Source organism: Callorhinchus milii, unplaced genomic scaffold (genome assembly GCF_018977255.1).
Source record: "Callorhinchus milii isolate IMCB2004 unplaced genomic scaffold, IMCB_Cmil_1.0 Scaffold8, whole genome shotgun sequence".
Lineage (NCBI taxonomy): Eukaryota > Metazoa > Chordata > Chondrichthyes > Chimaeriformes > Callorhinchidae > Callorhinchus > Callorhinchus milii.
This window is the reverse complement of record NW_024704749.1, coordinates 9,936,866-9,963,538: the sequence shown is the minus strand read 5'-3', so window position 1 is coordinate 9,963,538 and position 26,673 is coordinate 9,936,866. Positions and strand designations below refer to the sequence as shown.

Here is a 26,673-nt window from a genome sequence, read left to right as displayed (position 1 = left end):
ATCAGGTTCCTTTCAAATTACAGCTGAACTGTCTCTTTAAACAGCTGTAGTACATATTGTTCATTTCATGTAGAGCATAACCTCCGATCTTTTCAGATTGTGCCTTGTTCCTCTGCTTAACTATTTAAACACTGCTGCTTTTTTTCATCTGTGTCTTGCAGTATAAATCCCCAAGATTTTAAAACTGACACCGTCCAATGCAAAAAATGAACAAAAAACAAATTCAAGTATTTTTACTAAAATATTGATTTGTTATCCAATTATCTGCATTAATTGGAACCAGCCCCATTGTTAAGTTAAGAGTATGGATAATTGGACATCTCACAAAATGCTTACAGTGCTAATTTAAAAAATGGTTCCATCAGGAATTGTATTGCAACTACACTACATTATACCTGCCAGCAGATGTGTGTGGTGTGTGTTTCTCTCTCTCTGTGTCTGAGTCTCTAACCTTACATGTTAGATTTTCTTCTTTCACCAGGAGAGTCCCAGGTTCAATCCCTGGATGGAGTGAAAGTGTATTTATGTGACGGTGTCAGAAGGCCCCATAGTTTTTCTTGTCTCCCATCTCTATAATAATAATAATCCTTGCATTTGATATTAATCACGTCTTTGAGACGTCTCAAAATGCTCATAGAATGTATTGTGAAGGATCGTGACTATATTTTGTGGCAGAGTATTTGCTAACTGGTACCACTTGTTCTGGCAATGTGTTCCTCTTTAAAACTGTATGGCGCGACCAGGTTATTGCTCTGATTACTGAGAGGAATGAGTTGCAGACAACATTTGCTGCAGGCCCCAATTTAATCCCCAGTGAACATATGGTGACCAGTGAAATGCCAACATTTCACGTTAGGTTAGCAATGTTTTGCTGACCTTTTTTGTGTACCTTTGTTCCTCTCCCTATCAAACATCAATCTGAATCTAAACCTCGGATAGTAGTTAAGCTGCTCTGCACGTCATGCTTGGTGGTCCATCACTGTGCATTTGGTAGTGATTTGCCACCAGACTTTGCATCAGTGGAGAGGCTGGCTCCACGAATTGTGCTGGAGTCCAGCTCCTGAGGTACAGGAGCTGGGAAATTGGTGCCTTGTTTGTGGATTTAAAACCGTGTTTTACTATCTTTCTGAGGGCTGGTTGCATTTGGAAATTATTTCATCTGTTGGAATGTGGTATAGAAGATTAAAGTGTGAAGGGAACAGGCCTGAATTGCTGCTAGTGAGACATCATGATGTAACATCTGCAATCAAAGGGTCGATAAACCTTTTCATGCGTGGAATATATAAGATTGAAGCAAGAGACAGAGGCCAAGGTACCATCCAGCTCTGTGCTGAATGGTGTCGAAGGTGCTATAACCTCATTGCACCTGGACTAAAAGGAGGGGAAATCGGTCAGTTTCCGATCACTAACCAACAATTGGTGTCTGTGGACATGGCAGCTGTGAGCTCCTTCTCCCTCCTCTCTCTGGTTGAATTGTTTGCTAATATTCTCTTCCAAGACTGCCACATTACTCGTCACATCGATGAGGTGTTATGGAACACCAGCTGTAGAAGTGCTCCATCTTCAGGAGAACAGTGGAGACAAAAAATTAAACATGAAAATGACTGAATACAAGAGTGCCACCTGGCGAGCAAAGCAGCAAGTCACAGGACTGATGGGAAAAGTCAATCTTGAGAAATTATGTGGATACAGATGTTGGCTTTATAGTGACAAAGTGCAGGACAGCACTGTGGCGAAGGGTGTTGAAACTGTAGCACAGGAGGTTTGGACAGTTTATTGCCACAATGTGATCCTCGTGCTGTGGTTCCAACCTGCCATACTGATCAAGGAGGCAGCTAACATAAAATAGTCAACTCACCGCTGTGAGAGGAGGAGGAATTACAGTAGTCGACAGGCATTAGCACTGGTAGTAATAGATGGGGGCTTAGACTCTGACCGTTGGCCTTATTCAAAGAATAGAGCATGGTACAAAATAACTTTTTAGCAAAAGGTTTGCACGAAAGAAAGTGTCATTCCCAAGCATCAGACCTTGCAATAGTTTCATTCTTCTTTTATATTCTAGCTCTGGAGAACCAGACAGCAAGCTCATAATTTTAAAAGCAGCAGAGAATAACCCTGAAGCACAGCATTACACATTGTATTCACGCCTAATGCCTAAAGACTGGTTGATCAGTTATTTAGAAGGTTGGGGCACCATTGTTTTCCCATGTGTGTTTGTGTTGGATGCTGGGTGAAGATGCGATTCAGCTTGGTTGCAAGGCGTCTAGCAACTGAAGGAAACTAAAATTATTAGTCATTCTGTACAGCAATGTGGATTTCCAAAGTAATGTGCTTTTTTCCTCTTTTGTAAAGCAGGAATGGCCTCTAATATGGTTGTGGTTCTCGACCCACTGAAGAAAATTAATGAGAGTCAAGTGAAGGCTGTCCCAGGATCTCGACAGGGAGATGAATCAGCTGGTTTGGATTGCTGCTCCTCCAGCACCGACTCTGACTGGGGTTTGGAGAGCGGTAGAGATTCCAGCGGAGGGCAGAGCAGTGTAGAAAGCCACAGGAGAAACAGATCGCAGAACAAGGAAGAGGCGCTGCAGGAGAGCTTGCCTGGTGTAGAGGAAGATGATGATGATAAAAAGTCTGACTTGATTACTAGAGACCGAGGCAGTATGTTTCGTCTCAATGGGAACAGGTTCACAGGGCAGACTCCACCGACCGTACAGAGTGCAACTAATAAGCCAGCGTCTGATATCTTACTGAATGGAAGGCTGGCATCGGTTCGGAAGTGGCTGCATTCTGACAACCTTCAATTAGCCACAAAAGGAATAATCGAAGACGAGGAGCAGGGCACCAAACGCTTCAAAGAACTTGACAAAAAGGTAGTTTTTACAGAGGATGAATATGAGAACGTGCAATGTAGAAAACCCAAACATGGCGGCGTGGGTGGAGGAGGAAAAGAAGAGAGATTATAGTAATTTCTTTCACAAAACCGTCACTGCACTTTACAGTATAGTAAACCCCCGGCTTTCCAGAATTCATACGTAGCCCAGAGGACCAAGCCCGGAATAGAAAAATTGTTACCTGAACTGTGGGCTGGGATCAGGGAGGGGTGGAGGAGGGAAGTGGAGCAAGCCACAGCTTGCAGAGCGGAGGGAGTAGACAGGTTAGTGAAGCTTTAATAGGTCACAGAGAGTAGGGTGGAAAAACTCCTGTGAGTTCCTTTCCCATTGTTGGTTTTGAGTTCTTACTGAGTTGAGTTTGACATTGAAGGACATTGTGTCCATAAGCTTCCCACACCTCCTCTGTATATACTGATTTTGTTTCCTGCTCATTTCAAAGGAATTGAGTGCACCAGCTTTACCGAATCACATATAACCCTTGACTGCTCAGAGAACTGAACACCTTATGGATGTTTGTTACTCTGATTCATTTACTGCAGGATTCAATCAATGAATATAAACGGCTAATATATTGGCCAACCAGGGAGGAGGGAAGAAACTCTTCGTCTTCCACCGCCCCTCCCCCCTAGATTGTGTGAGAAATATGGAAACTAATGTATAATTAAAAGTAAAGCATGAGATCATTTGGAGTCAGTACTGTGATACCTCCTGTAACCAAGCCACACATACAGGAGATAACCACAAAATCAAAGTGGTAATTTGGGGAGGAAATCCTGCTGTATCTAACCTTTGTGTGGAGTTCCTGCTGTTTCATCTTGTGCCAACGGGAACATCAATGGGTTTAGACCAGACTCCAAAAAAAATCCTGACAAGATTTTTTTTTGATGCTCTTTGTGAAATTTGCTGGAAAATTATGCATTTGTTTTTCCTTTGTTTAACAGAGGACCTTTGAGGATGGTACCCCAGGGAGCACAGGAACCCAGCTCAGGAAGGAGACCTCAGGTGAGATTGTTTTTTTTGTTGTTGGTTATTTGTATGAGCCCCTGCCTAGAGTGAAGCTGAGCCATACAGCCGAGAAGGTCCCAGTTTCCATTCTTAGCGTGTGCTCAGTTAGCTGATTGTAGTTGGGTCTTATAGACAGACCTGGAAGGAGGCAAGGGTGGGTGCAAGGTGAAAGGACTGTGAACTGATCCAGAGAGTGGGGGCAGAATGGCTGAATTCCTTTATTCAACACAAATATTATTTGATGAGTGTGGAAATCTGCACCAACTCATCTCCCTCAGTTCGTAGAATTCATTGTCCTAGCCTAAATCAACCTCCTCTTCTTTCTCTCCCCCACTCACACGCACAAATTCTTTTCAGCAATGATCCATAATCAATTACTAGTTAATTCTGCATTCCTGTGGACATGAGGTACATGGACATGTACAGTTTACACACCGCTGGCTTCCATGGACAGAGTTTGAGTTCTCAGTCTCTAAAGCCACAATACAGGTTTTATTCAGAAGTGAGATGTTTTCCATAAATTGCTAAGTAGCAATGACAGGCTGATCAGAAATTACTGAGTTTTCTAAAGATTTGCATTATTTACGATCCAGTGTGAAGGAATTTGACTTGGCTGATTTGATGTAAGTATTGAATCCACCACTATAACTTATTGTGGGGTGCAATGCTTAACAATGACTGAATACTTGTGATTTGTTTCCAGTACTTGTGCCACAATAGGTGCAAGAGCTGTTCTGGTATGTATGTAGAGTCTTTGCTGGTCTAATTTTGGGCAGCAATGCGCCTCCAATTCTGGTCAATCGCTAGTAGCCAAAAGGGTTTTTTCTCCTCTTGTCCTTTAAGTGGTCACTCTTTGGGTTATGACTCCACATGTGTCAATAGCTCTTCAGCATATTGCCCAAATGACTGTTCTATTTGTAAACCTAAATAGTGTGCCTCAGTCTATCAGTCAAGAAGCATAAACTTAAACATAATCCATCCTCAACCAACATCCACTTTCGAGCATGGGGTCACTGGACAGTGAGCAAAGCGGGAACATGGGGAAATTGAGGCCACTTGTTCTCCCTGCACACTCTAGTTTACATCAGCATCAAAGCATTCATTTTCACACGGGACAAAGCAAGTCATTTTCAAAGCAAAGAAGCTTCCATACATGGGTCCTAATCATAATAATAATCATAATCCTTGCATTTGATATAGTGCTTTTCACATTTTCTAGACATCTCAAAGCGCATCAAACAATATACTGTAAAGTGAATTGACTGTATATTTTGTGGGCGAAACACGGCAGCCAATTGCGCACAGCAGCGTCCCACAAACAGTTGTGAATTGAGTGATCAAATTATCATTGTTTTTTTCTTGAGGAATTATTATCAGGCATGTGGAGTAAGGAAACTTGCCCAAGGTTTCATCCTGCTGGGAATCGAACCCACGTCTCTCGCTTGCGAGGCGAGTACTTTAACCACTGAGCTACAGGACTTCATAATATTTTTTGTTCTATCTAACCCGTGATAGTGATGTACTTTCTGTTGAAGTGCCCATTATTTACTTACATTTAATCATTCTGACTTGCATGCTACTAAGAAAAGCGACAGTTTAAATTGCCACCTGAATTAGCAAAACGCTATTTGTACGGTTACCATGCGCTTTCTTCTTATTGTTCAGCTTTTATTAATAATAACAATAATAAATCTTGCACTTGATTTAGTGCCTTGTCGTGACATTGAAACAAGTAAAGTTTCCATGTTTGGTGTGTTTACAATCTGTGCAGCTATTATTTTTGGAGAACTGGAAACCTCCAATCAGATATGCTTTATACACAAGAGTCATTCCTCTTTTGGAGTATTTACACAGATTTGCCACACACGTGCTTTCTTTCCCTCAGAGTTGAAAAACTGCACAGCAGAAAAAGGAAATGTGTGGCTTTGGTGATCGCTGTGCAATCTCACATTTTTTATCCCAATAAGGAAGGAATTCTTCTATTAGGTATAGTCCAAAAAAGCCACGTTACAACCTGTAAACATCAAATGTTTATAGAAGGATCTTTGACTTTCATTGGCATCACTTCAAACCTACATTTTAAAAAAAGACTCCCATCAAGTCTCAGCGATTTCAGTGATTAATAGTTGTTCAGAAGAGGAAACTTCTAGTTACAATGCCTGGTCCCTTTGTTCTGTGTGTGTGGATACCCCAGAGTTTAGTTTATCAGCAGGATTTCTATCTGTATTCTCTGGATGAAACAAACCCCATTATTTGCCTTACAAATATTATGCATTTTAATGTAAGACTAATGTAAAACATGTTCACTCTATTAATAGCTTCCTTCCTCTGCACTCACTAGCTGAGTGACTGGGTAAGTATCTAACTCCTTTACTGCTCTTTGAGAAGCTGGAGAATAACTAAGAGTGAATCACACTCTGCTTTAATTTCCTGGCAATGAGATTTGTGTCCTTATGTCGTGAGCAAGTGATCAAGCACATGAAATCAGACCTAAATTTCTATGGTATTTGCATATTTACTGTTTCTTCCATCTCTCATTTACCCCCCCACCCCCCATGTTAAATGACTGCAATTAAATAAATTCCATTTCTATGGGAGTGGGAAAAAAGGAGAAATATCAGGTTCGGATTTCAGAGCTTGAATAAACATTGACTGCACTTAACTAGCTCCAAGCTTATAAATAGCCAATGTTTGACAAGACCATCACAATCAGTGCTTCGCCATTCATTTTTTTAACTGAGTTAATGTAACATTTTAAACCTTGCTGACATAGTTTTAACTTAAAAAAAAAATGACTTTTTTTATTAACTCTGAGATTGTGAAGTGTAATGTTGAATATGTTGCTCAGTACTGTGTTGTTCTGTGACAGCGCTTAATTCATTGCAGTACCTGCTATTGCCCATTATAAATGCTAAAATCAATGAATATGCAATTGATCATAGAATCTTACAAGCACAGAAGGAGGCCATTCGGCCTATCATGACTGTTGTGGCTCTTTGAAAGAGCTACTAACTAATTCCATTCCTCCCGCCCAGTGACTTTGGTGCTTTGTTCCTTAACCTCACGTAGGTGCCACATCACTGCTGTGTTATTGTTACCCACTTTGTTTTTGCAAAAAATAAAATGCACTGGAGAAATCCAACTATATTTGAACAGCTTCTCTGATATTAAGATGAACAGCACAAGGACATGTCATTGATGGTTTTTTTTTTTGCTTCTGTATAACTGTGGTCTTTTCCCTGTTTGCTTGACTTATAGAAACGACCGATGAGATATTCATACATACCTCGCCGTTCAGGAGAGCCAACTCTGTCAGAGATCGAATGAAGAAGTTCACTACGGACTCATCTGAGCAGCCTGTTGATTTAGGGACAGATTTCTTCGCCAAGAAAATAAACCTGTTGAATGAGGACAGGAGCAGAGTTCTGCAAAAGCACCAACTTTCCTTACGCAATCCGGCCTTAAAACCGAAAGAATCCAGGCCGTTGAGCTGGCAATCGTCTCTGAAAGGGAGATCTGCTGATCTGAAGGATGCGTGGGAAATAGGCAAATCTACAGATAAACAGGATGTATACTTAGTCTCCAATAGGAGCAACAGGTTCACAGACTCCTATAGGAATAATGGATTAGATCGGGACAGATCTACATCACTAGCAAACAGGATAACCAGCTCTGTCAGGGGAGAAAGAAAGGACACTGCACCAACTGGGTACGGTATTACCAGATCACATTCCACAGCCTCAGAGAGGCGGCTAGAGCAGCCTAGCCCAGCATCTTCTACACTTTCCTTTGTTGGGGGGCAGTCTCTGTCCAGCTATTCAGTTGCCCCTGATGTTTCTTTGGCTGAACGGAACAAGCCAAACCTGTTGTCCATGTTAAAAGACAGCAAGGACACTATGAAGTCCTCTGCGGGAGCGACCAGTGTTGGTAAAGTACACAGTGGGACTCCAGGGAGGAGCAACATGAGTGAGTCACAGACCCATCAGCCTGCGTCAGTGAAGGACTACAGTAAAACCCACTCCAACAGCTCTGTGCAGTTAGATCAACTTGGTTCTACCAAGCACTGTGACCTGCCTGGAACTCCACGCGGCCAAAACGTTTCCAAGCTAAACGAGGAGAAGAAGCTGAGCAAGGACGAAGAGAACATGAAGACCTGTTTCACAATTGAGATTAAAGAGGCATGGAAGCCCCAAGCTGTGACTACGAGGATCACTGGTGCCCCGTCCTCACAGAAAGGAGGTATGTATTGTATGTACACGTTGCGATGCCTGTGTTTAAAACACTTAAAAACACAGGCAAGTCTAAATGTCTGCAGTTATCACATCACCAAGCCNAAAAAAAGTTATAATTTTAGTCATCCGTTTCCTTCCGTGCTGATTGCATTGTACATGAAGTACATGACATGTCTTTTTTTATTTTTATAAAACATCCTGCTTTTTTATCCATGCAGCCCCTGGTCTTCCAACACATCCTGCTCGCACTGATAATCAGTAACCCGCCCGCTCACAGGACAAAATCGAGTTTCGTACTTGCAGCTGAACAGCCGTTTACACTCACTCTGTCACTGTTGACAGACCCTGGAACTGGCTGTGGAGACTGGATAGCATCTCGCATACTGTATATTTCGCATTTTACCTTACCCACTCATAATGAGGATTCACATTTCTCAATGTTTCAGCACTTGAGACACTCCAGCCCAGCTGCTGGGATTGGGGGAAGAAGAGGCAGAGGGAGTGTGTGTGTAGTTTCAGATGTACAAAAAGGTGGCACCTATATTGTCAAAATCTCATTTCAGAAAATTACATTTTTTAATTTTTTTGAATGGATTATTAGCCCCGAAAAAGCGATCCACCAATCGACTAACAACCGGGTTTCCTACTTACTTCTAGGTAAACAGAGGAGTATGGAGTAAGGAAGCTTGCCTGATGTTTTACCCTGAGAGCCAGTGTAGACTCAATGGGTCGAAAGGCCTCCTTCTGTGCTGTCAATTACTATGATTGTATGGAGCCGAGTTCTGTTCTTACAAAATTGCAGACGTTGAACCCACGCAATTGAGGATTTCTCTTTTATTTAATTAACGTAAGATCTGATAATAGAATAACTGATTCCAAAGTTCTTTTCAATTCTTTTCTCAGAGATGACATTTGGTTTGAGAGCCACTCCGTTCAGATTATTGACGTCCAGCAGCCGCACGGTAAGCTTGGCTTTATTTTCACTGATCATGTCCTGTTGGATCCTTGTTGTTAAAAAGTGAGCAAAATGAAATGGAGCAATAGTTCTCTGACACACTATACCAGGTTCTTTCAATGCACTGTGCCCCAGGCCTAGTCTGCACTTTACTCAGGTATTCCAATGCCCTGTTTCCTATTTTTCCAATCCCTGCACTCCGGTCTTCCCATAGAATCAAAGACATCTACAACGCAGTAGAAAACTATGACTCATTAAATTAGTGTCTGTTTGCTCCTCCCGTAAAGTCATCTACCCCGATCTTGCTTTTTTTTCTCCCCCCTGCACCCTCTAATACATTGCATTTACTTATCTATTTCCTTTTAAATGGCCCAAACAATTCTGCTCCAACAGCTACCACTAGTAATTCATTCCATATTCTGATGAGATGCTGTCTCTGAACACCCCTTTTGTAAGGTATCCAGGGAATTGGGGTTCCTGTGGTTTACACAGGTAGCACTGGCATTGCACATATAATACCCAGCATAAAGCTTTCAAAAGGACACGCTGTTCTTTTATACTACTTCTTTTATGGGTTGCAAACTAACTAAGGACTGTGTCGACTCCATGTAACATGCTTTTGTTTTCTAAAAGAACCCTGAAGGAACAAGGTTACAGGATTTATTGGTCATAGCAATTCTTTACATTTGTTTCACACAATTCTGTGACCATTCGAAATGTCATAGATCTGAATTAAATTTATCTCTGTAGTTACCATAGCCCAAATACATACAGGCAAAACCAATGAACTCACAATGAGTAAAACAAACAGGAAATTGTACTGTTTTAACCCATGGATTGCTCCATTCATGAATGATTCAATCGAGTACAGTATGCCCAAGGCAGATTTAAAGAAATTCTGAGTTGAAACATAGTGTTCATGTTTAGTATCGTTGACCATATTGAATCTGTATCAAATCTCGTTGTCTGGCTTGCATTAAATTATTTTCCTGTAGTTTATGGTTCCAATTAATGAGCTAAGCTCTCAGGAACCCAGCTGTGAGATTAGCCCATTGTACAGTTAAGTGTACATTGACACTGGGACAGTGGATCTGAAGCATTTGTAGATTATATATGCTAATAACGGATCAAATGCAAGGATTATTATTATTATTATCTGTCACTGATCAGAATGTTAGAGATTTATAATAATAATCCTTGCATGTGCTATAGTGCCTTATCACGTGGTTGAGACGTCTCAAAGCGCTTCGCAGAATATATTGTAAGTGGTTTGTATTTTGTGGGTGAAATGTGACAGCCAATTGTGCCCAGCAGTGTCCTGCAAACAGTCGTGGATTGAGCGATCATTTTAAAAAATGTATTTATTTGTTTCGGAGGAATTTATTACCCCGGAAAGTAATCCGCCAATCGACCGACAACTGATTTGCCAGTTACATGTTCTTTGGATATTTCCCTCAAAAGAACGTGCTAGATGGAGACTGAAACAGTCAGCAAAAAGCAAATTGGGTTTGGTCATGTTCAGGAAAAGATGTCAGCAATTTTTGAAGAACTGCCAATAATTGTGAGAAACTAAATTGTGATGTCTTACTTTGTATAATGGACAATGAGTCTATTTTCCTGTTGACATGGAAGTGGGAGACAGTGGCGGAAGCCCGCATGTGTATCTAGAACCAACCCAAATTAAGTGTCATTGAAAGTGTTTTGAAATCTCTCTATGAAAACTACTTATAATAATAATAACAATAATCCTTGCATTTGATATAGCACCTTATCACGTTTTTAAGACGTCTCAAAGCGCTTCACAAAATATACTGAAGTGAATTGACTGTACATTTTGTGGAAGAAATGTGGCAGCATTTCCCACAAGCAGGAGTGACTTATTTATTTATTTGTTTATTTATTGGAGGAGTTATTACCCCCCGAAAGCGAGCCGGCAATCCACGAACAACTGGGTTCCTACTTACTGCTAGGTAAACAGTGTTTTATGAAAACTCCTTATGACCCAGAAGGATTCAATAAAGTGCCTTGGGACATCCTCCTGACATGAAAGGCGCTATACAATTGTAATTCATTGCTGTAAAGATCAAAGGGTCCCTGAGAGCCAATGCTGCAAAAATTAGTAGCTGACGGTGTTTTTGTGCGTGTTGTTGATTCACTAATGTGTGGCTTGTTTGTCAGGCTGCAGAATGCTGGGTAATGATCTCTTTAACTCATTAAAGTATTAGCGTTCAAATTCAGGAGAGCATTGAGAATTCTCTCTTGTGTGACTGTATGTTTTCCTTCAATTTAATCAAATTTGAAGGTTGGGTTTACAGCTTTTAAACAAAAAGAACATAAAGCTAAGAAACTGTTCATTAGATGTAACCTTTAGGACTTGTGTATTTATAAACTGGAAAACTGACTGCTGTGTAAACGTATAGCTATAGGATAATAATCCCACTGCAAATAGATAAGCTAAGTTATCCCAACTCGCATTTAGTTTCAGACACTGAATGTCTGCAACCTTAATCACTGACTGAAGAAATGTTATTTTTAAGCGAACTGATATTTTATGAATGTAAGGCACAGGAACGCTGGTGAAGGTACATAAGAAGTTCCACAAGCTTAGGGAAGCTAAGGCCACCTTATCTCGCTGTGTAAGCAGAAAGGTCTGAACTTACACAGTAAATTTTTATTATTAGAGGTCCAGTTTATGGAGTTTTGGCTGTTATACTGGCGAAGATTGATGGTTTGACTATCTGTTTAATCCAGACCTGAATGCTTTGACTGTGCTGTTACTGTTCTTAGAATGAAGCATTTTTTAATGATAATTTTAAAGCTTTGAATAAAAAGTAAAGAAATTAATAATAATAGTCTTTGTATTCGATATAGCGCCATTTTCACGTCATTGAGACATCTCAAAGCGCTTCACAGAATCTACTGTAAAGTGGATCGACTTTATTTTATGGGCAAAACACGGCAGCCAAATGAAAAATGAAAAAGTTCTATGGACATTCAGCACCAGTGAATTACTGGAGAAGCTGTCTCTACGGGTGACAACATCAGCAAATTGTATTTGTAAACTCGTAACTCATAATGTAAAAATGTTTAAAACAGTTTGATCTAGCAGATTTACATGGTAGGGAACAGATTTTTTCTCCTATAGCCCTTGAGTATATAAATACATCACAGATAATCCATCAGCTGGACTCCCAACCATCTGGTTTTGTCCATGCTACACGTGTAGAGCACACATTGTGGTTATAGGAGCTCTTAAGTTCAGTTAAGTTTACCTGGCTACAAGTTCAGCTTCTAAAGCTAGTTCCTCCCTAAAATAGACCCTGTTGAAGGACTCATTTTATAATGTTGAATAATGGCATTCAACTCTGCCTCCCCTGCCACCCATAGCCAGCTGGGACCTCTCCAAACTAAGCGAATGTTAAGATGGGGAAGTGGAAACGGCTTCACCTTCATAGCCTCAGAGAAGCTTCACAGAGTCTTCCTTTTCCCCCCGGCTGCATTGCTCTGAGGGATGGTGTTATGAAAATGTATTGATCATTGAATTCATTCAGCAAAGAACACAAAATGAATGTCGTTTGGTATTTAACACTTCTTAATCTTTGTATAAATCTTTAACTCTACGTGTTAACCTGGTTCAGTTGGTAGCACTCTCACCTCTGAGTCAGAAGGTTGTAGGTGCATGCCTCATTGAGACTTTGAGCTCATAGTCTAGATTAACACTTCAGTTCCATCCTGGGGGAGTGCTCTATTGCCAGATATATTGTCCTTCGGATGAGACTTAAATTCACTTCCTGTCTGTTTGTGGGACATATCTGTGTGCTGCATTCATCCACAAAGTCTCTGCTGTACTGTGAGATAATTGATAACAACTGAGGTGGAAATAAGGACACGATAAGTGGCCTCAGCATCTGTTTGTTGGTGGAAGAAAGTCGAGAAGGCTCCTGCAGTCACTTCATTTAGTGCTCTGTACGCTTGTGGATGTTGATGGAAGATGATAGAATCAGGCTATTGCGATATCTCCCACAGTTACATAGCCCGCTTCAAGCTCATTCATTAAACACAAGCGGTTGGGCAACCTACAACAGCAAGAGAGACTGTACCAAGCATGCCTCTCTCTCTTTCAGGAGAGGGTCAACATGTGAGAGGAGAAATTGGAAGGGAAGAATTAGCAACACATAATTTTGCTGGCATTTAATAATTAAAAAAAGACGAACATTTCATTTGGTTAGTGCCTATAATATCAAAAACGTCTCAAAACTCTTCACAACAATTTTATAAAGTGCCATCACTTTGTATTTGATAGACAATAATAAGGCACAAAAAATCATATTGGTAATTATTTAACCTTATGAAATAAATGTGTAACCCTGCATGAGCACACACATACATATACAGACTCATACACACAAGCAAACGTACAAATAGACATAAACTTCAATGCAACTATTGGCAGGAGTCAGAATTCTGTTCATTAATATTGCAGATGATTTGTGTACATCTTTGATATCCACACCTCTTTTGGAAGAGGATGGTAACCTTGCTCACTTCAGGCTCCCACCTGTTTGGTCCGGTAATTACTGAAAGATGTTGAGCAAAGACTTGCGCAGAAGTGAAACGTGAGGCAGCTGAAGCTGTTGAAAGCTGCATATAGTACGTTCTGTGACTTCGTGTAAAGAGTCTGACACATAGACTGGCTGATAGCCTAGTATCTCACATTGCACAAGCTATCACTGAAACAAAACCTGTGGTTTGAAGCACCTTCATTAATCTGAGCTCACTGAAAACGTCTGATTATACAAAGGTATGGGAATTTTTTTGCTGGATTCGTTAGATAAATCATTCACAGAAATGACTTTAATTTCTCTGTGTTCTGTTGAAATAACGCGTCCACCTAAAGCGGCACCATATAGTGGACAACTATTAGCCAAACGAGTTTAGATTACGTATAAGAATTTAGATTACATGTTATACCAATTTAATGTATGTGGCTGATGGAAAAGCTGTGCGATTAACAGTTCTTCTCTGATTCTTCCCTGCCTTGTGAGCATGTTTCTCAGCAGCGGATGGCAGACACGCCAGTAATATGCTGTAGTATGTGGTCTTTTACAACTGAAGATACATTTCATGTAGTGTGGAACGACATGATTGACCTTTTAAAATTAATAGCTAAACCAAGCTACTGCATCTTGTCTGTACATAATAATAATGACCCTTACATTTGATAAGGCACCTTATTATGCCTCTGAGGTATCTCAGACTGCCTCATGAGATTTTACTGTAAAGTGTAGTGACTGCGTATTTTTAAGCAAGTGCAGCAGCCAGTATGCACACACCAATCTCCCACAAACAAAGTGAGTGATCAATTTTATTTGGAGGATTGTTGGCCAGGTACCAGGAGAAACTCCCATCTCTTTATAAACAATGTCATGGGATCTTTAACATCCACCTGAGCAGGCAGACGGGACCTTGCCTTAACATCTCATCCAGGTACAGCAACTCCAACAATGCAGGGCACCCATAACACTGCATCGGATTGTCACCCTAGATGAGTGAATTCACTGTCCTGACTTTAACTCACAACCTTCTGATTCAGCGGCGCGAGCGCTTCCAACTGAGCCAGACTTAAGAGTGGTTGTGGAGAGGGTGGGTTGAATCGTTACATTGTTCTTTCAGTGAAAGTAATGGGACCATCAGTGCACAGTGTCCAATGAATTGTGCCCTTTTTGTTGATGAGAGCGCGCGCAGAGTTGTGTTCATGTGTTTGCATCAGAAAATGGGTGGAAACATGACTTGAGAATAAATCAGCACTTGAGCTATGTTTCATTTCTGAGAGGCACACAGTAAAAGCCATCAGTTTCACAACAGACAGCTCATTTCATTCGGGAGGCCACAGTGCGGACAGTGCCTGATATTGACAGGTTTGTACATCAGCTGTGTTCCATTACTATCCTTGTGCTTGAATTTGGTAGCATTATCATAATAATAATAATAATCCTTGCATTTGATATAGTGACTTATCACGTTATTGAGATGTCTAAAGCGCTTCACAGAATATACTGCAAAGTGGATTGGCAATGTATTTTGTGGGCGAAACAGGTCTGGCAGTATGTACACAACAGGGTCCGACAAACAGCCATGGAGTGACTGACCAATTTTATTTTGGGGAATTGTTGGGCAGGAAACCGCGAGAGAGAAACTCCCTTCTCTTTTTTGAATAGTGCCATGGGATGTTTAGTATCCACCTGAGCAGGAGGACGGGAGCTCGGTTTAACGTCTCATCCATAGGACAAAGTAAAATGCAGTTTTACTGACGGGCTACGAGGGTTCAAAATGTAAAGTGGAAAAGGAGAAAACAGATAAGAACTGCTCATTTTATCTGTGTGTGTCATTCATATTATGTTGCCACTGGGAACTTGGTAGAGGGGCATCAGTAATGCAAATGCTGCTTTCACCGCAGTCTGAACTGAAGCCCTTTTTTATTAAAAGAAAGGTTGTATTCTTTCTTGCAACCATTGTTGTAATATTGGAGCATTAGCTTCTCTGGAATTAACATTGCTTACATTACCACAGAATTACTGAAACATAAAGTGGCTGTTCTATTGCTTGGAAATGAGCTGTGAGATGTTTTCCTACAGTAAGGCAGTAAAGTTGTTGTAAGAAACAATGGTGATGTATGGTGATGTCTTTGTCATGAAAACACAAATTACAACCTTGTATTCTTAACTTTTTAAACATACTGTTCTTTCAGTAAGTAGCTGATATAACTGATTGAATACAGAAGGCTCCTGTGACGTCAATAGTACAGAATAATGGTCACAAAGTTTACAAGAGGCTGCCAGACGGAAATTATTTTGCTGTCTTAAGCCGGAGTTCCAAAGCCAATTAAGATCTTAGTGTCTATAATAATGTGCTAATATGGACCCTTCCCAGACAGTTCAGTATTCTGAGTTTAAGCCTTACAGAGATTGTAATTAAAAGTTTATTAGTGAGCCAGACAGGGTGATCGACTGCTGCATCCAAATATTTAAGTTTAACTTTATGATTTTCTAAATTAAACCTATGGTAGTAGCAGTCAGTAGTTAGGTTTATCATTACAATACTTGGAATAGCAGAGGCTAATTACGGCGGATTACAAACTTTACCAACACAGAGAACAGGGTGAGGTAAGATTTTTGTCGTCTTTTGAAACCCATTAAGCAACTGTGTAAAATCACAGTTTTGCCCCATCTCCTAACCCAATCGTTCACTGGAATGTTGCCAGGTTAATGTCTTTCTAACTAGCTACTGATTATGCAATATCACTCCTACACATTTGGGATCCAGTCAAAAATTACTACGATTTTCCAAATGGATTCATTTTCTTAAAGAAGGATGACCTTGCTCATAAAGTAAGACAATGTTGACTTTAAAGGAGTGTTTGCTTTATCCTTTAAAACATTTATTAAAACAGAAATCACTACTGTGCCTTTTAAAATACATCCTATCATTTCAATCATTGGAAATGAACTGAAGCAAAGACTGTTCTTTAGGTGACCCATGTGTCTGAATGTTTGAAAGACATTGATAACAAACACGATGTAACATTTCTTCATCACTCTCCCAGTCTTGCCAGAATGCCACAGATCAGTGACCAAATAAACCTTTAAAATTAGGGCTGACTCATTAACTGGCATCTCCACTGACATTTAGTTGAAATCTCTTTCATCTGCTGTTACTGCCAAGATTCCAGCAACAGGACCCGTGAATAATTGCTTGGTCAAGGAGAGCGATTGTTGCTGTTTCCAACATAATTCATAATCTTAACAGAAGCTGTTGCCCGAAGATAGTTTTTTTTTAAAACTGATCTGTGAAATAGGTGCACTGGTATGATAGGGAGCAGTAGGAACTTCCAGCTTGTTCTTACCTCAGGCAAGCACTAACCTCTGTGGTACTTAGTGAATCTTATCCAGCGGTTGATTTTACTGATGCTCATACTGCAGTTTAGATGGCACAGTGCACGAAGCAGTTGTGTTTGAGTTATGCACACTGTTTGTAACAAACGTGATGGATTTTAGTGGTGACCGGTTATACAAGGTGATAAATGCCAAGTCCACGTGAAATCGATATCAATAAAGCCTGTCACAGGTTTTATATCTTAGGTTTGCTTATAAGTTTCTGATCTAATTGGGATAAATGTGGGGCAAGAGGGGCTACCGCCTTTCATTGTCTCCTATCACTGAGTGTTTCATGTTACTGGATCATTCAGTTCTTGGCCTATGGAAGCTCATCATGCATAAGGAAAGAACAAAGAGAAAAGAAAAACAGACAGCTCGTCTCAGCTCAGAACATAGGTATTCTTTTCGTTTATAGTTTGCAGCCTCCCTTCTCTCAGCTGAAGAAGAATTTAGAGGCAAAAGCTACGTCAATGGACAGACTTGATATTGTGCAACAGTAAAAGAGGGAGAGAGACAGAAGAGTGAGTCAACCTTGTATCAGAACAGTTTAATCAAAATTCTGCTGATGCGCCAGACTCTTTCAAATAAATCTTCACAGCAACATAGATTCATCTGGCTCATTATTTTTGTCAGTGCTTTTAATTTCTGCCCTGCTGTAATGTCCATCAACCATTTGCTCATTTTAATTGTGCTGTTTTCATGCATTATTAAATATAAGCTTTACATTCTGCAGATGGGTAGGTTAGTAAGTGCTCTGTCAAGTGTGAAATGAACCCTACAGACCAGGAAAGTCTGAGGTTAAATGCCCATTTTGTGCTGAGTTTGCTGAATTCAGCTAGAGTGACAGTTTCTGGGTTGGGGAAATTATTCACTTATTGTGTGACCCATGTTGGAAGGTGAGCATGTGTATGTGTCAGATGAGCAAAGGATTGGTCTTAGCTATGTGCCATGGTTGAATTACATGGTGAAATTTACTGTCCAGACTCGCACTTGATTGCTGGAGGGTGGACCGTACCCTAGCATGAGTCAGCCATTTATGGACAGCTCTTTACAAAAAGCACCATTTCCCTTTTATAATTCCAGTCATGACATCATTCAATGGTCGTAATACATGGGTGGTATAATAGTACAACGTATCTTTGAAGTTTTGTTTGCCGTTTGTATAAATGTGATCAGAGAAATCGGCAATGAGATCAAGGACAGGGTAGAGAATGTTGAGACTGAGAAGCGCTGGATGCAATCCTAATTGGATCTCTGCACCCAGTACCATGATGTCGCTAGAGATTTCCGTGCAAACACTACAAAGCGCCAGGGAATCAATGTGACTGGATTATTTTCTTTTCTGACACCTGTTTGCTGTCAGTTAGCTTGAACCCTGCTTTGCAACCTGCATGTTTGGAGATAAGAATCCACTATTAGTTACAACAGCTGCTGAAATCCTAGCGTATCTCTGTGAATTCTATTTGAGATTTGCATTGACCTGGAAAAGAGCAGAGAACTGCCCACTAAAGGGGCAAGGAAGGTATAGTGGAGAAGAAAAATGCTGTAAATTGGTAACAGATTTCTGAATTGCTCTGACGCTTCTGTGCTTAATTATCTCCACTTAACCGTTTACTTTAGCAGAACTGAGCAAACGCTCAACAGGATGGTCAATGCCGAAGCCATTGAAATGCATCTGTTTGCCATGGAACTCTCTCCCTCAATCCCTCCGCCTTGCGCCCTCCCTCCCCACTTTCAAATCCCACCTAAAGACTTTCCCTTTTGAGTGCTTGTCCAGCTAGCACCACTTTGCCCATTCAAGCTTTGGCTTGCAAAATTTAACTGTAACCAAGTGGAGAGAATCCTAGCCCCTAAATTGCTATACCCAAGGAATCACTAAGTGAGTCATTTTGAGTTTTGCAACCAGAAATTTGAAATGTCTCGCATAAAAGTATATGGTGTCGGTTTTGGTACATGTACCTTAGTGGAAACTCTGGAGAGTTTGCAAAGTAAGCTCAGCAGTTGAAGTTAATTTCTTTAGTTTGTCCTAGGCTTTGACTTTATCATCAGGCTTTACTGCCGTGTCCCCAAGCTGGGTCAGTCACACCAGCTGTCACTCTTTTGTCTTCTGCTGAAGCTTTTGACAGTAATTGGTTAGCGTGTCAGTGTAAGAAGGCCAATAGCATTCCGCCATTCCACCTAAAATTAGATAACTTTCTGTCAAGACAATGCATTTAAATATAGATCCGGTCGGTGGATTTGTTGGGAAAGTGACCTTAAGAAAGTCTCTGTACCCAGATACTGCGATAGGTTGGCTACTGGAAAGGGTCGTTGTGCAGAGGTTTACAGATACCTGCTCAGAGAGAGAGCAAGCTGGTATTGTGGTGTTCAATGTGTGCCCAACACGTGGGTCAGGATTGTGCATAAAGGGAGGCTCAGAAGCTGCTGTACATGGAAATCTGTGTCAGCATGCCTGGCGTCAACATCGAGAACCTGAAGAATGAAAAGCTACAGGCCGTTAGCAACGAGGGCGAGGGCTTCGAAGATACCCTGCGCAATGCGGTGAAAGAGATCCACATCGACCTTCAGGCTTTCAGAAAGGTGGTGAATGGACAAGTCCAAGAGGTCGCCCACCAGATTGTGCCCCTGGCCACTGCGGTGAATGATCTGCGTGAGGAGAACCTACAGCTCAGGGTAGAGCAGGAGAGGCTGGCACAACAGGTTGAGACGCTCACTAAGCTCCTGGGGCAGGAAAAGAATGAGGATTTGGTGGCACATCCTCCAACCTTTGCAAGCACAAGAAGGTTATCCTCCTCCTCGGGATCAGCCCATTTTTCCCGAAGCAACAGCTTGGTGAGTCTTATAACAGGCAATAATATTTAAGGAGCTGCTCAGCCAACTCATTAATGTCAGTCTGCAGGAGAAGGGAGCAGCTGTACAATGTTGTTGGTCCAGACTGTTGGAATCTTTAACAGCATAAACGCAGGTTCTACCACCTACGTCTGCATGCTGAGATGAGTTCAAAAAATAGCAAATGAATGTGGTTGTAAATGTAAAACAAAATTCTAGATCAGAGCGACACTTGATCAATCAATCGTGAGCTGCACACATGCCAGTAACTGCCAGTAGAACACTGGTTATCAACACACCAGTTATGGGCATGTCCATGTATCCAGATCAAGCTCTGATATGAATGTGGACGTGGCCTGCGAGATACTGTTGTGCACAAAGTTTCAAGAAAAGGGAAAGCAATTTTGCTGCTCTCACCATAAACCAAGGAGCCAGGCATGAGAGGGTTAAAGTAGAAAGTAAGTTTGCCATACATTTGTGCACAAATTGGCTGCCACGATCATCTACAAATTCATAATCGTACACTTTACTGTAAATCCTTTACCGTGCGGCACGTTGAGATGCCTCAATGGTATGATAAGTATAATTTATAGTAAATTATTATTGTGACATTAGTATTTCATTTAAATAATAATAATCCTTGATATGGAGCCTATAACACTTGAAACGTTTCAAAGTATGTCATAGCTAATTGCTGCCAAGTCTTGGGAAAACAGCCTTATCCGTCGAGTCCCCAGTTTCACCAGTAATGTATCGTGCATTGAGCTGTTTACATTCTAAAATGATTTTGGGGGCTCAGCTCCCAAATAATTGGTAGTGTTAATAATAAAACCGACTTTAAGACCAAATGATGAAAGTCTCCTTGCTTGTCCATTCAGCATTGTGTTGTAAGGTCTCTACATTCAACACAACAACAAAGTACAGTAATGTACCGTTGATTGAGACTTGGCTAGATCTCCTCTTGGTTGAGCGCTGGTTTAGATGACTCGAAAGAATGTCATTGTTAACAGATGATTTTCAAAATGTCTGATTTTAATTGGATAGATATTTCTGAAATGCTTTTTTTTCCCCTTGCCTTCAATTAGCCTAAAATTATTTCTTGATATCTGGCAGCCTTGAGTGAGGTCAGGTTTCAAGTTATCAGCAGGATTGTAGGTGTGATTGACTGACTGAGCTGAAATAATCATTTACGATTGATCCAAAGTAGCCCAGCACATTGTGTGCAGATCTGACAAGAAGCAATGGCAGACTTCCTCAATCACCTTAAGACCTCCATCTCCTATTCTCTTTTTAATTTGGTTGAAGGCATGCTAAATTTAATAATCTAGTTTTCCACAATCCAGTGGGGGACCAGATTAACATTTAAACGTAGGAAACCAAATTGTCACCACAGATTTAGTACTAAAATAGAGAATGAGTTAGATATACACTATAAGAATATTAATATATTTATCAACATATCTCATCTGGCCCATGGTACGCTCTGACCTTTCATACAGAATCTATTTATTGCCACAAGTGGCTATGGGAGACTGCATTAAGCATTCAATGGAAACTGGATACACACCTGAGCAGTAAAAACATTAGGGGATATGAGAAAGAGCCATAAAATGGGATTAATGAAAGGATGAGTTAGTAACACAGGAAGCTGAATGGCCTCCTCCTGTGCTAAAAATATGTTTCCATCTGTTGCATTAGTAGTTTTAAGAGGAAATAGGCAGGTTCAGCTCATCTCAATGTTTTTAGGAACTTTTTTTTGCACAAATTATTGTCGTCAAGTCTTATTGGCATTTTTTCTCCCATCCCATAAAATGAACAGTTGTTCTACTGTATATGTCAAACTGATACTGGCAAAATAATTTGACATATAGTTTCACATTTAATGCGAAACCACATGTGGATTGTACCTCAAATACAACTTGCCACCTCTCCATGAGTGCATTCAAGGAATGTGAACGTCATTTTTTTTATTTGATTGCAAACATTTTATTGGGAGAAAGGGCTTGCAAGGTAATAAAGATGGAGCAGAGGTAGTTTTTCTTTCTCGGAAATAGTTGTCTAAATAAGTTAAAGTTCACGTACATTGCCTGGTTGGTATGTCTTCCTGGAAACTGTGACTCTCAACACTGCAGCTGTTGCACGAACCCATTCTACACCATTTCTCACCATGGGACAGATTCAGTTCCTATTCCCTGCGTCATAGAATTTATCCTGCAGTCTTACCGGATCATTTGTTTTTGCCTATCCACTGTCAAAGACCGTTCAGAGTAGTTGTGATTGATGGTGGCTGGATCACAATGTCACCCATGAGGTGTAACACGGAGTCAAAATGGCAGCTGTTTAGGGTTGCGGCTTCCTCCAATATCACACTGTCGCACTGGGATCCTTTTATGCTTATACAGTGCAAATCCTGGTTTATTCCAAGAACAACTACTTCAGACATCACAAAAGACTTAAAACAACCTTTTGGCCAACTGTTTTAAAGATACAACTCGCTATTTGTTCATAATAATCCTTGCATTTGATATAGCGCCTTATCGCGTCTTCGAGATGACTCAAAGCTCTTCACAGAATGTACTGTAAAATGAATTGACTGTCTATTTTGTATACTAAGGCTGTTCATATAAATAGCAGCCATAGTCCTGTGTATACCATATGTGTGTATGTTTTAGAGTAGTGATTCAGTAGGAGAAAAGAACATAATTAGTTAGAATTACTGTGAGGATTGTACAGACAGAAGAACTGCTCTTCTCTCTTAGATTTCATGCAGCAACATGCAGACGTGGTTCCCATTAAACATCAAAGAAGTGAGTGCGGTTTCCAAATTAAGACTATAAAGTTAAGAATGGTGCAAAATTCTGTCTGATGTTTAATTTGAAGACAATGTGGGGGCCTGTGATCGTAGTTGATTTATATTACTGCCTGGGGTAACCATTAGATCCAGCCATGTTATTTAAACACAGTCTCGTCAACTTTATATCACATCAGCTTGCAAAAGCTTGGTTATCTGGTAGATTTATATGTTATTCCTATGTTTGTCTACAGTGTTGAGGAAGGAGCAGACCAAATCTGAGCTGAACTAATTAAAACCCGCCAAATCCATCTGAGCAGACATGTTACAGCAATCCCTGTGACCTGAATTTCACGTTCAGCTCAGATCGAGAGGAATGGATATATCAATAGCCTTATAACTTTATATGTTAACTGTAAATGTGTGTGATTTACATTATTTTTCCATCAATAATGTGACGAGATCTTCGGATGCTTTGGCTCTATTTCAAACTGTCATCGATATTACTTTTGTTTCGTCTAAATTTTAGTGGATTTTTAAAATGTAAAATTCAGGCAGAATGGATAGCCTGCAAACTGAGAGTAATGAGGAATACCCTACTTTGGAAGAGCGGCCACTTATAATGGAGAAATATACTCAACTAGGCTCAGGAATGGTAATAATTATTAATAATAATAATAATAATCCTTCCATTTGGTACCTCGCCTTATCACATCGGGAGGTCAGCCCAAAGCGTTTCATAGGATATACCATAACTGTAGTGACTGTTAGTTGATGTAGTTGCAGAACAAATTTATAGTGGGCCAGATGCCTGATCTGTAAACACTTTGTGAAATGTGAAAGCGATCTCTGCTCCATTTAATCTTCCCAGAGCTCTGTATTCTATGAGGTTTGACCTTAACTTGTTGTGGCAGTTGGGAGGCGAGGCAATACGTTTGTCCCTGGAAGCTGCTGACTCTGATGTTATGCCAAGCTGCAGCAAATGCCAAACCCCAACTGCTGATTTGTTTACATGGGGTGTCAATCCTTTCAGATTGAGATTCTGTGTGTTATCAGTGAGCACAAGGATTGAATGTGTTCAACAACAGCTGTCCGAGACGTTGTACAGCCCTGCCAATCAGCGGAACAAGAGGCCTCTGTTAGCTTGCCCTTGACTGAAAATAAAATCTATTCTTCCAGAAAGAAAACAAATGTACAGTATCAGACATTTTTTGTTCCAAGTGCAAAAGTAATCTCAGCCAAGCAACAAACAATAGTTTTAGGGGGTTGAGATTACAGATCAGTTGTGGAATTAATGAGAGATTTATATAATACTTCTCCCACAGACAAGTTGGACAAGCTTGATTTGGGCAAGGTTGAATAAGATACCAAAAGACTTGGGTACAAGGGTGAGACATACAGAGCTAAAAACAAACCCACTTAAGGACATGAGCTTGGCAGATCAGATAGCAAACTATTAAGTGACTCAGAGTTTCATTGGAAATACAGGGGAGTCTCAGATCCACATGCACCATTAATGGAATATACTTTCTTGTTTCATTCCCCCATGAGCACTTAATTCACAGCTTTTGTACTATGAGTACACTTTGTATTCAGTACCTGACACAAACAATTCTATTCTGAAGATGGAACGAAAAGATACATGAGCAGAGAGAAAGGAAAAGAGTGAAAATACTTGAGAAGCAGTAAGATCATGAGAGCACTGGAAATCTCTCCTGTTCATGGAGGAAATAAAGCATACAACCCATCTAGTTTACACTCCCTCCCAAATTGCTCATTAACTTAATAGAATGCTTTCTTCTGTAATTGGTGATATTTGCTGAGTCAGTCAGCCTCTTGGTAAAGAAACCTCGCAATACAATTCCAACTGGAAAATAACTCTTTTCAGAGATGGAATTTTCTTTTTCTTATGTTAAAGGAATTGAGACTTATAAGAGCTGCAGACACGAAGAGTGAAGTAAAATGTTTTCACTGATGTGGGACATCTGCATGGAACGTCAGCTAGGAATTGAGGTGTGGACGTGGGGGTGCAGTTGCCGCAAGCCTACATCTGGAGCTGCCTGACTGGCAGGTTTAGGAGAAAACCATGACTTGAGTTTAAATGAACGGTTGACTCCGTTTGAAGTTTCAGCGTTCCTGGCATTGGTTCAAAGAGTGAACAGAAGTCTTCAGCCCAAAGAAGGCACTGAACTTTGCTACTTCAACCTGAGAGGCTATATTAAAAAAAAAGCCTGACTTATGTTGACTATAGTTTAAAAGAATTGTAATCCTGATGCTGGCTTATTTGCTTCAGGCTGAACTTACATGCATACTTTCACTAAAGAGGCAATTAAAAGAATTGGCCAGTGATCAGATGAAGATCAGGCCTTTAATACTGAAGGCGCCAATGTTTCTGGGTCATTGAGGTACATACTGCTGCTCTTTATGGGATATGCTATGATTTTTACTACAAGTCGATAATCTAATGGGAGCTATATTCTATTTGATTACATGGTATATGAATTGAGTCATCGGTGGGGTTTTTATTCTAAGTGGAATTATTTTACTGTTTCCTTTTCGCATGGTCTATATTTCATCACTGAGTGGGGAAGAAGGCTGATTGTACAGAATAGAATACTGTTTGACAGAGCGGGAATGAGCAGTGTCTTTATGGGCCAAATCTGCAAACTATAACCAACATCATCCTCTATACAGAGCTATTATTGTACCCCTTGCCTACATTCTTCTTCATTCCCATTTGTGAAATGTCTGCTAATGTACAATACAGACTCAGAACGTGCATTTTTTGTAGGCAAACGCCACACTGATTTGCTCATAGCAATGCCCCACAAACAGGAAGTGGATGACCAAATGAGGTTATTGCATTGAACCTACTTGAAGCTACATATTTTCATGTAACGATTCTGTGGTAGGGGTTTGTTATCTGTTGAACTTCAGTTAATCTCTCTCTCCAAGAAAGAGTGGTTATTGATGCCAGCTGATATCTGCTAACATCCACTCTGAAGGATTAACAGTTGTGATGACGTTACTGCAGGTTTATTGAGTGATGGTGATATTCTGGTTCTAATGTTGCTATTGTTGACATAGGTATGAAATGTAGCAGAGCAGCTGCATTATTACAGTGGACATGGGTCACCCAGCATCCCCCCCCCAATCACTAAATAAATGCTCCTTATTCTTTTGTTGTCTATTTTAATACTGGCAGCTGAGCTGATGAACATTACTGAAGAGTCGTGTTGATATTTCAGTGCGTGGATGTACACGTACATGAAACAATGGCCCTGTGTTCTCTTGAGTATTGCTTGCACCGAATACTGAACTGTTCTCAAAGGTTATTTGGATGAAGAAGGCATTTTGATATCATCCTTCCAGAACACACAGTTCAACATCTTGATATCAACCATTGCTGTTGATTTCTTCTTGTGTAAAGAAATACTTCCTGCTGCCTGTTCTAAACTTGTCCTTCACAATCTTTAACATGTACCTTCTTGAACTCTGTTGTACAGATAATAATAATCTTTGCATTTGGTAGAGTGCCTTTCACATGGGGAGGATATTCCAAAGTGATTTTACTATGAAGTGGAATGACTGTGTATTTATGGGGAAACACAGAAGCCAATGTCCCATTGAACAAGCGGACAGGACCTTGGTTTAACATCTCATCCAAAATACAGCCCTGTGCTTAGTTGGAGTGTTGTCTTATACTATCTTGACGTGGGGCTTGAAGCCACAACCTCCTAGTCTGCCACACAAAATGTTTGTATGTTCAGGATAATGTCAGTAACATATACAAAGAGAATAAAAAAGCATCTTTCTTTTGGAAACTTGGCATATTTCCCAGTTTCTATACGCACTGTCAGATTTCGTTAACTGCCCAACACGCATAAATCAACCTCCCTGGTATTCTTATACCAATCGTTAATGTGGGAATTTGTAAGCAATTTTATTGTAATCACTTGCACACTTAACACTACTTTTAAATAGTTTCATGAGATTGTTGTTGAAATCAATAAGAAAAGAGATAGTTTGCAATGGT

General features: G+C 40.4%; 1 protein-coding gene across 1 annotated transcript in view; it reads left to right on the top strand.

Annotated features, from left to right (window-relative positions):
* Positions 1–26,673, top strand: part of smtnb (smoothelin b) — a 93,348-nt gene that overhangs the window by 51,075 nt on the left and 15,600 nt on the right. The window contains exons 8-11 of the mRNA XM_042337385.1: positions 2,356–2,870; positions 3,833–3,893; positions 7,155–8,135; positions 9,032–9,090. Coding sequence (XP_042193319.1) covers positions 2,356–2,870; positions 3,833–3,893; positions 7,155–8,135; positions 9,032–9,090 — 1,616 coding nt within the window. The remainder of the gene's footprint in view (positions 1–2,355; positions 2,871–3,832; positions 3,894–7,154; positions 8,136–9,031; positions 9,091–26,673) is intronic.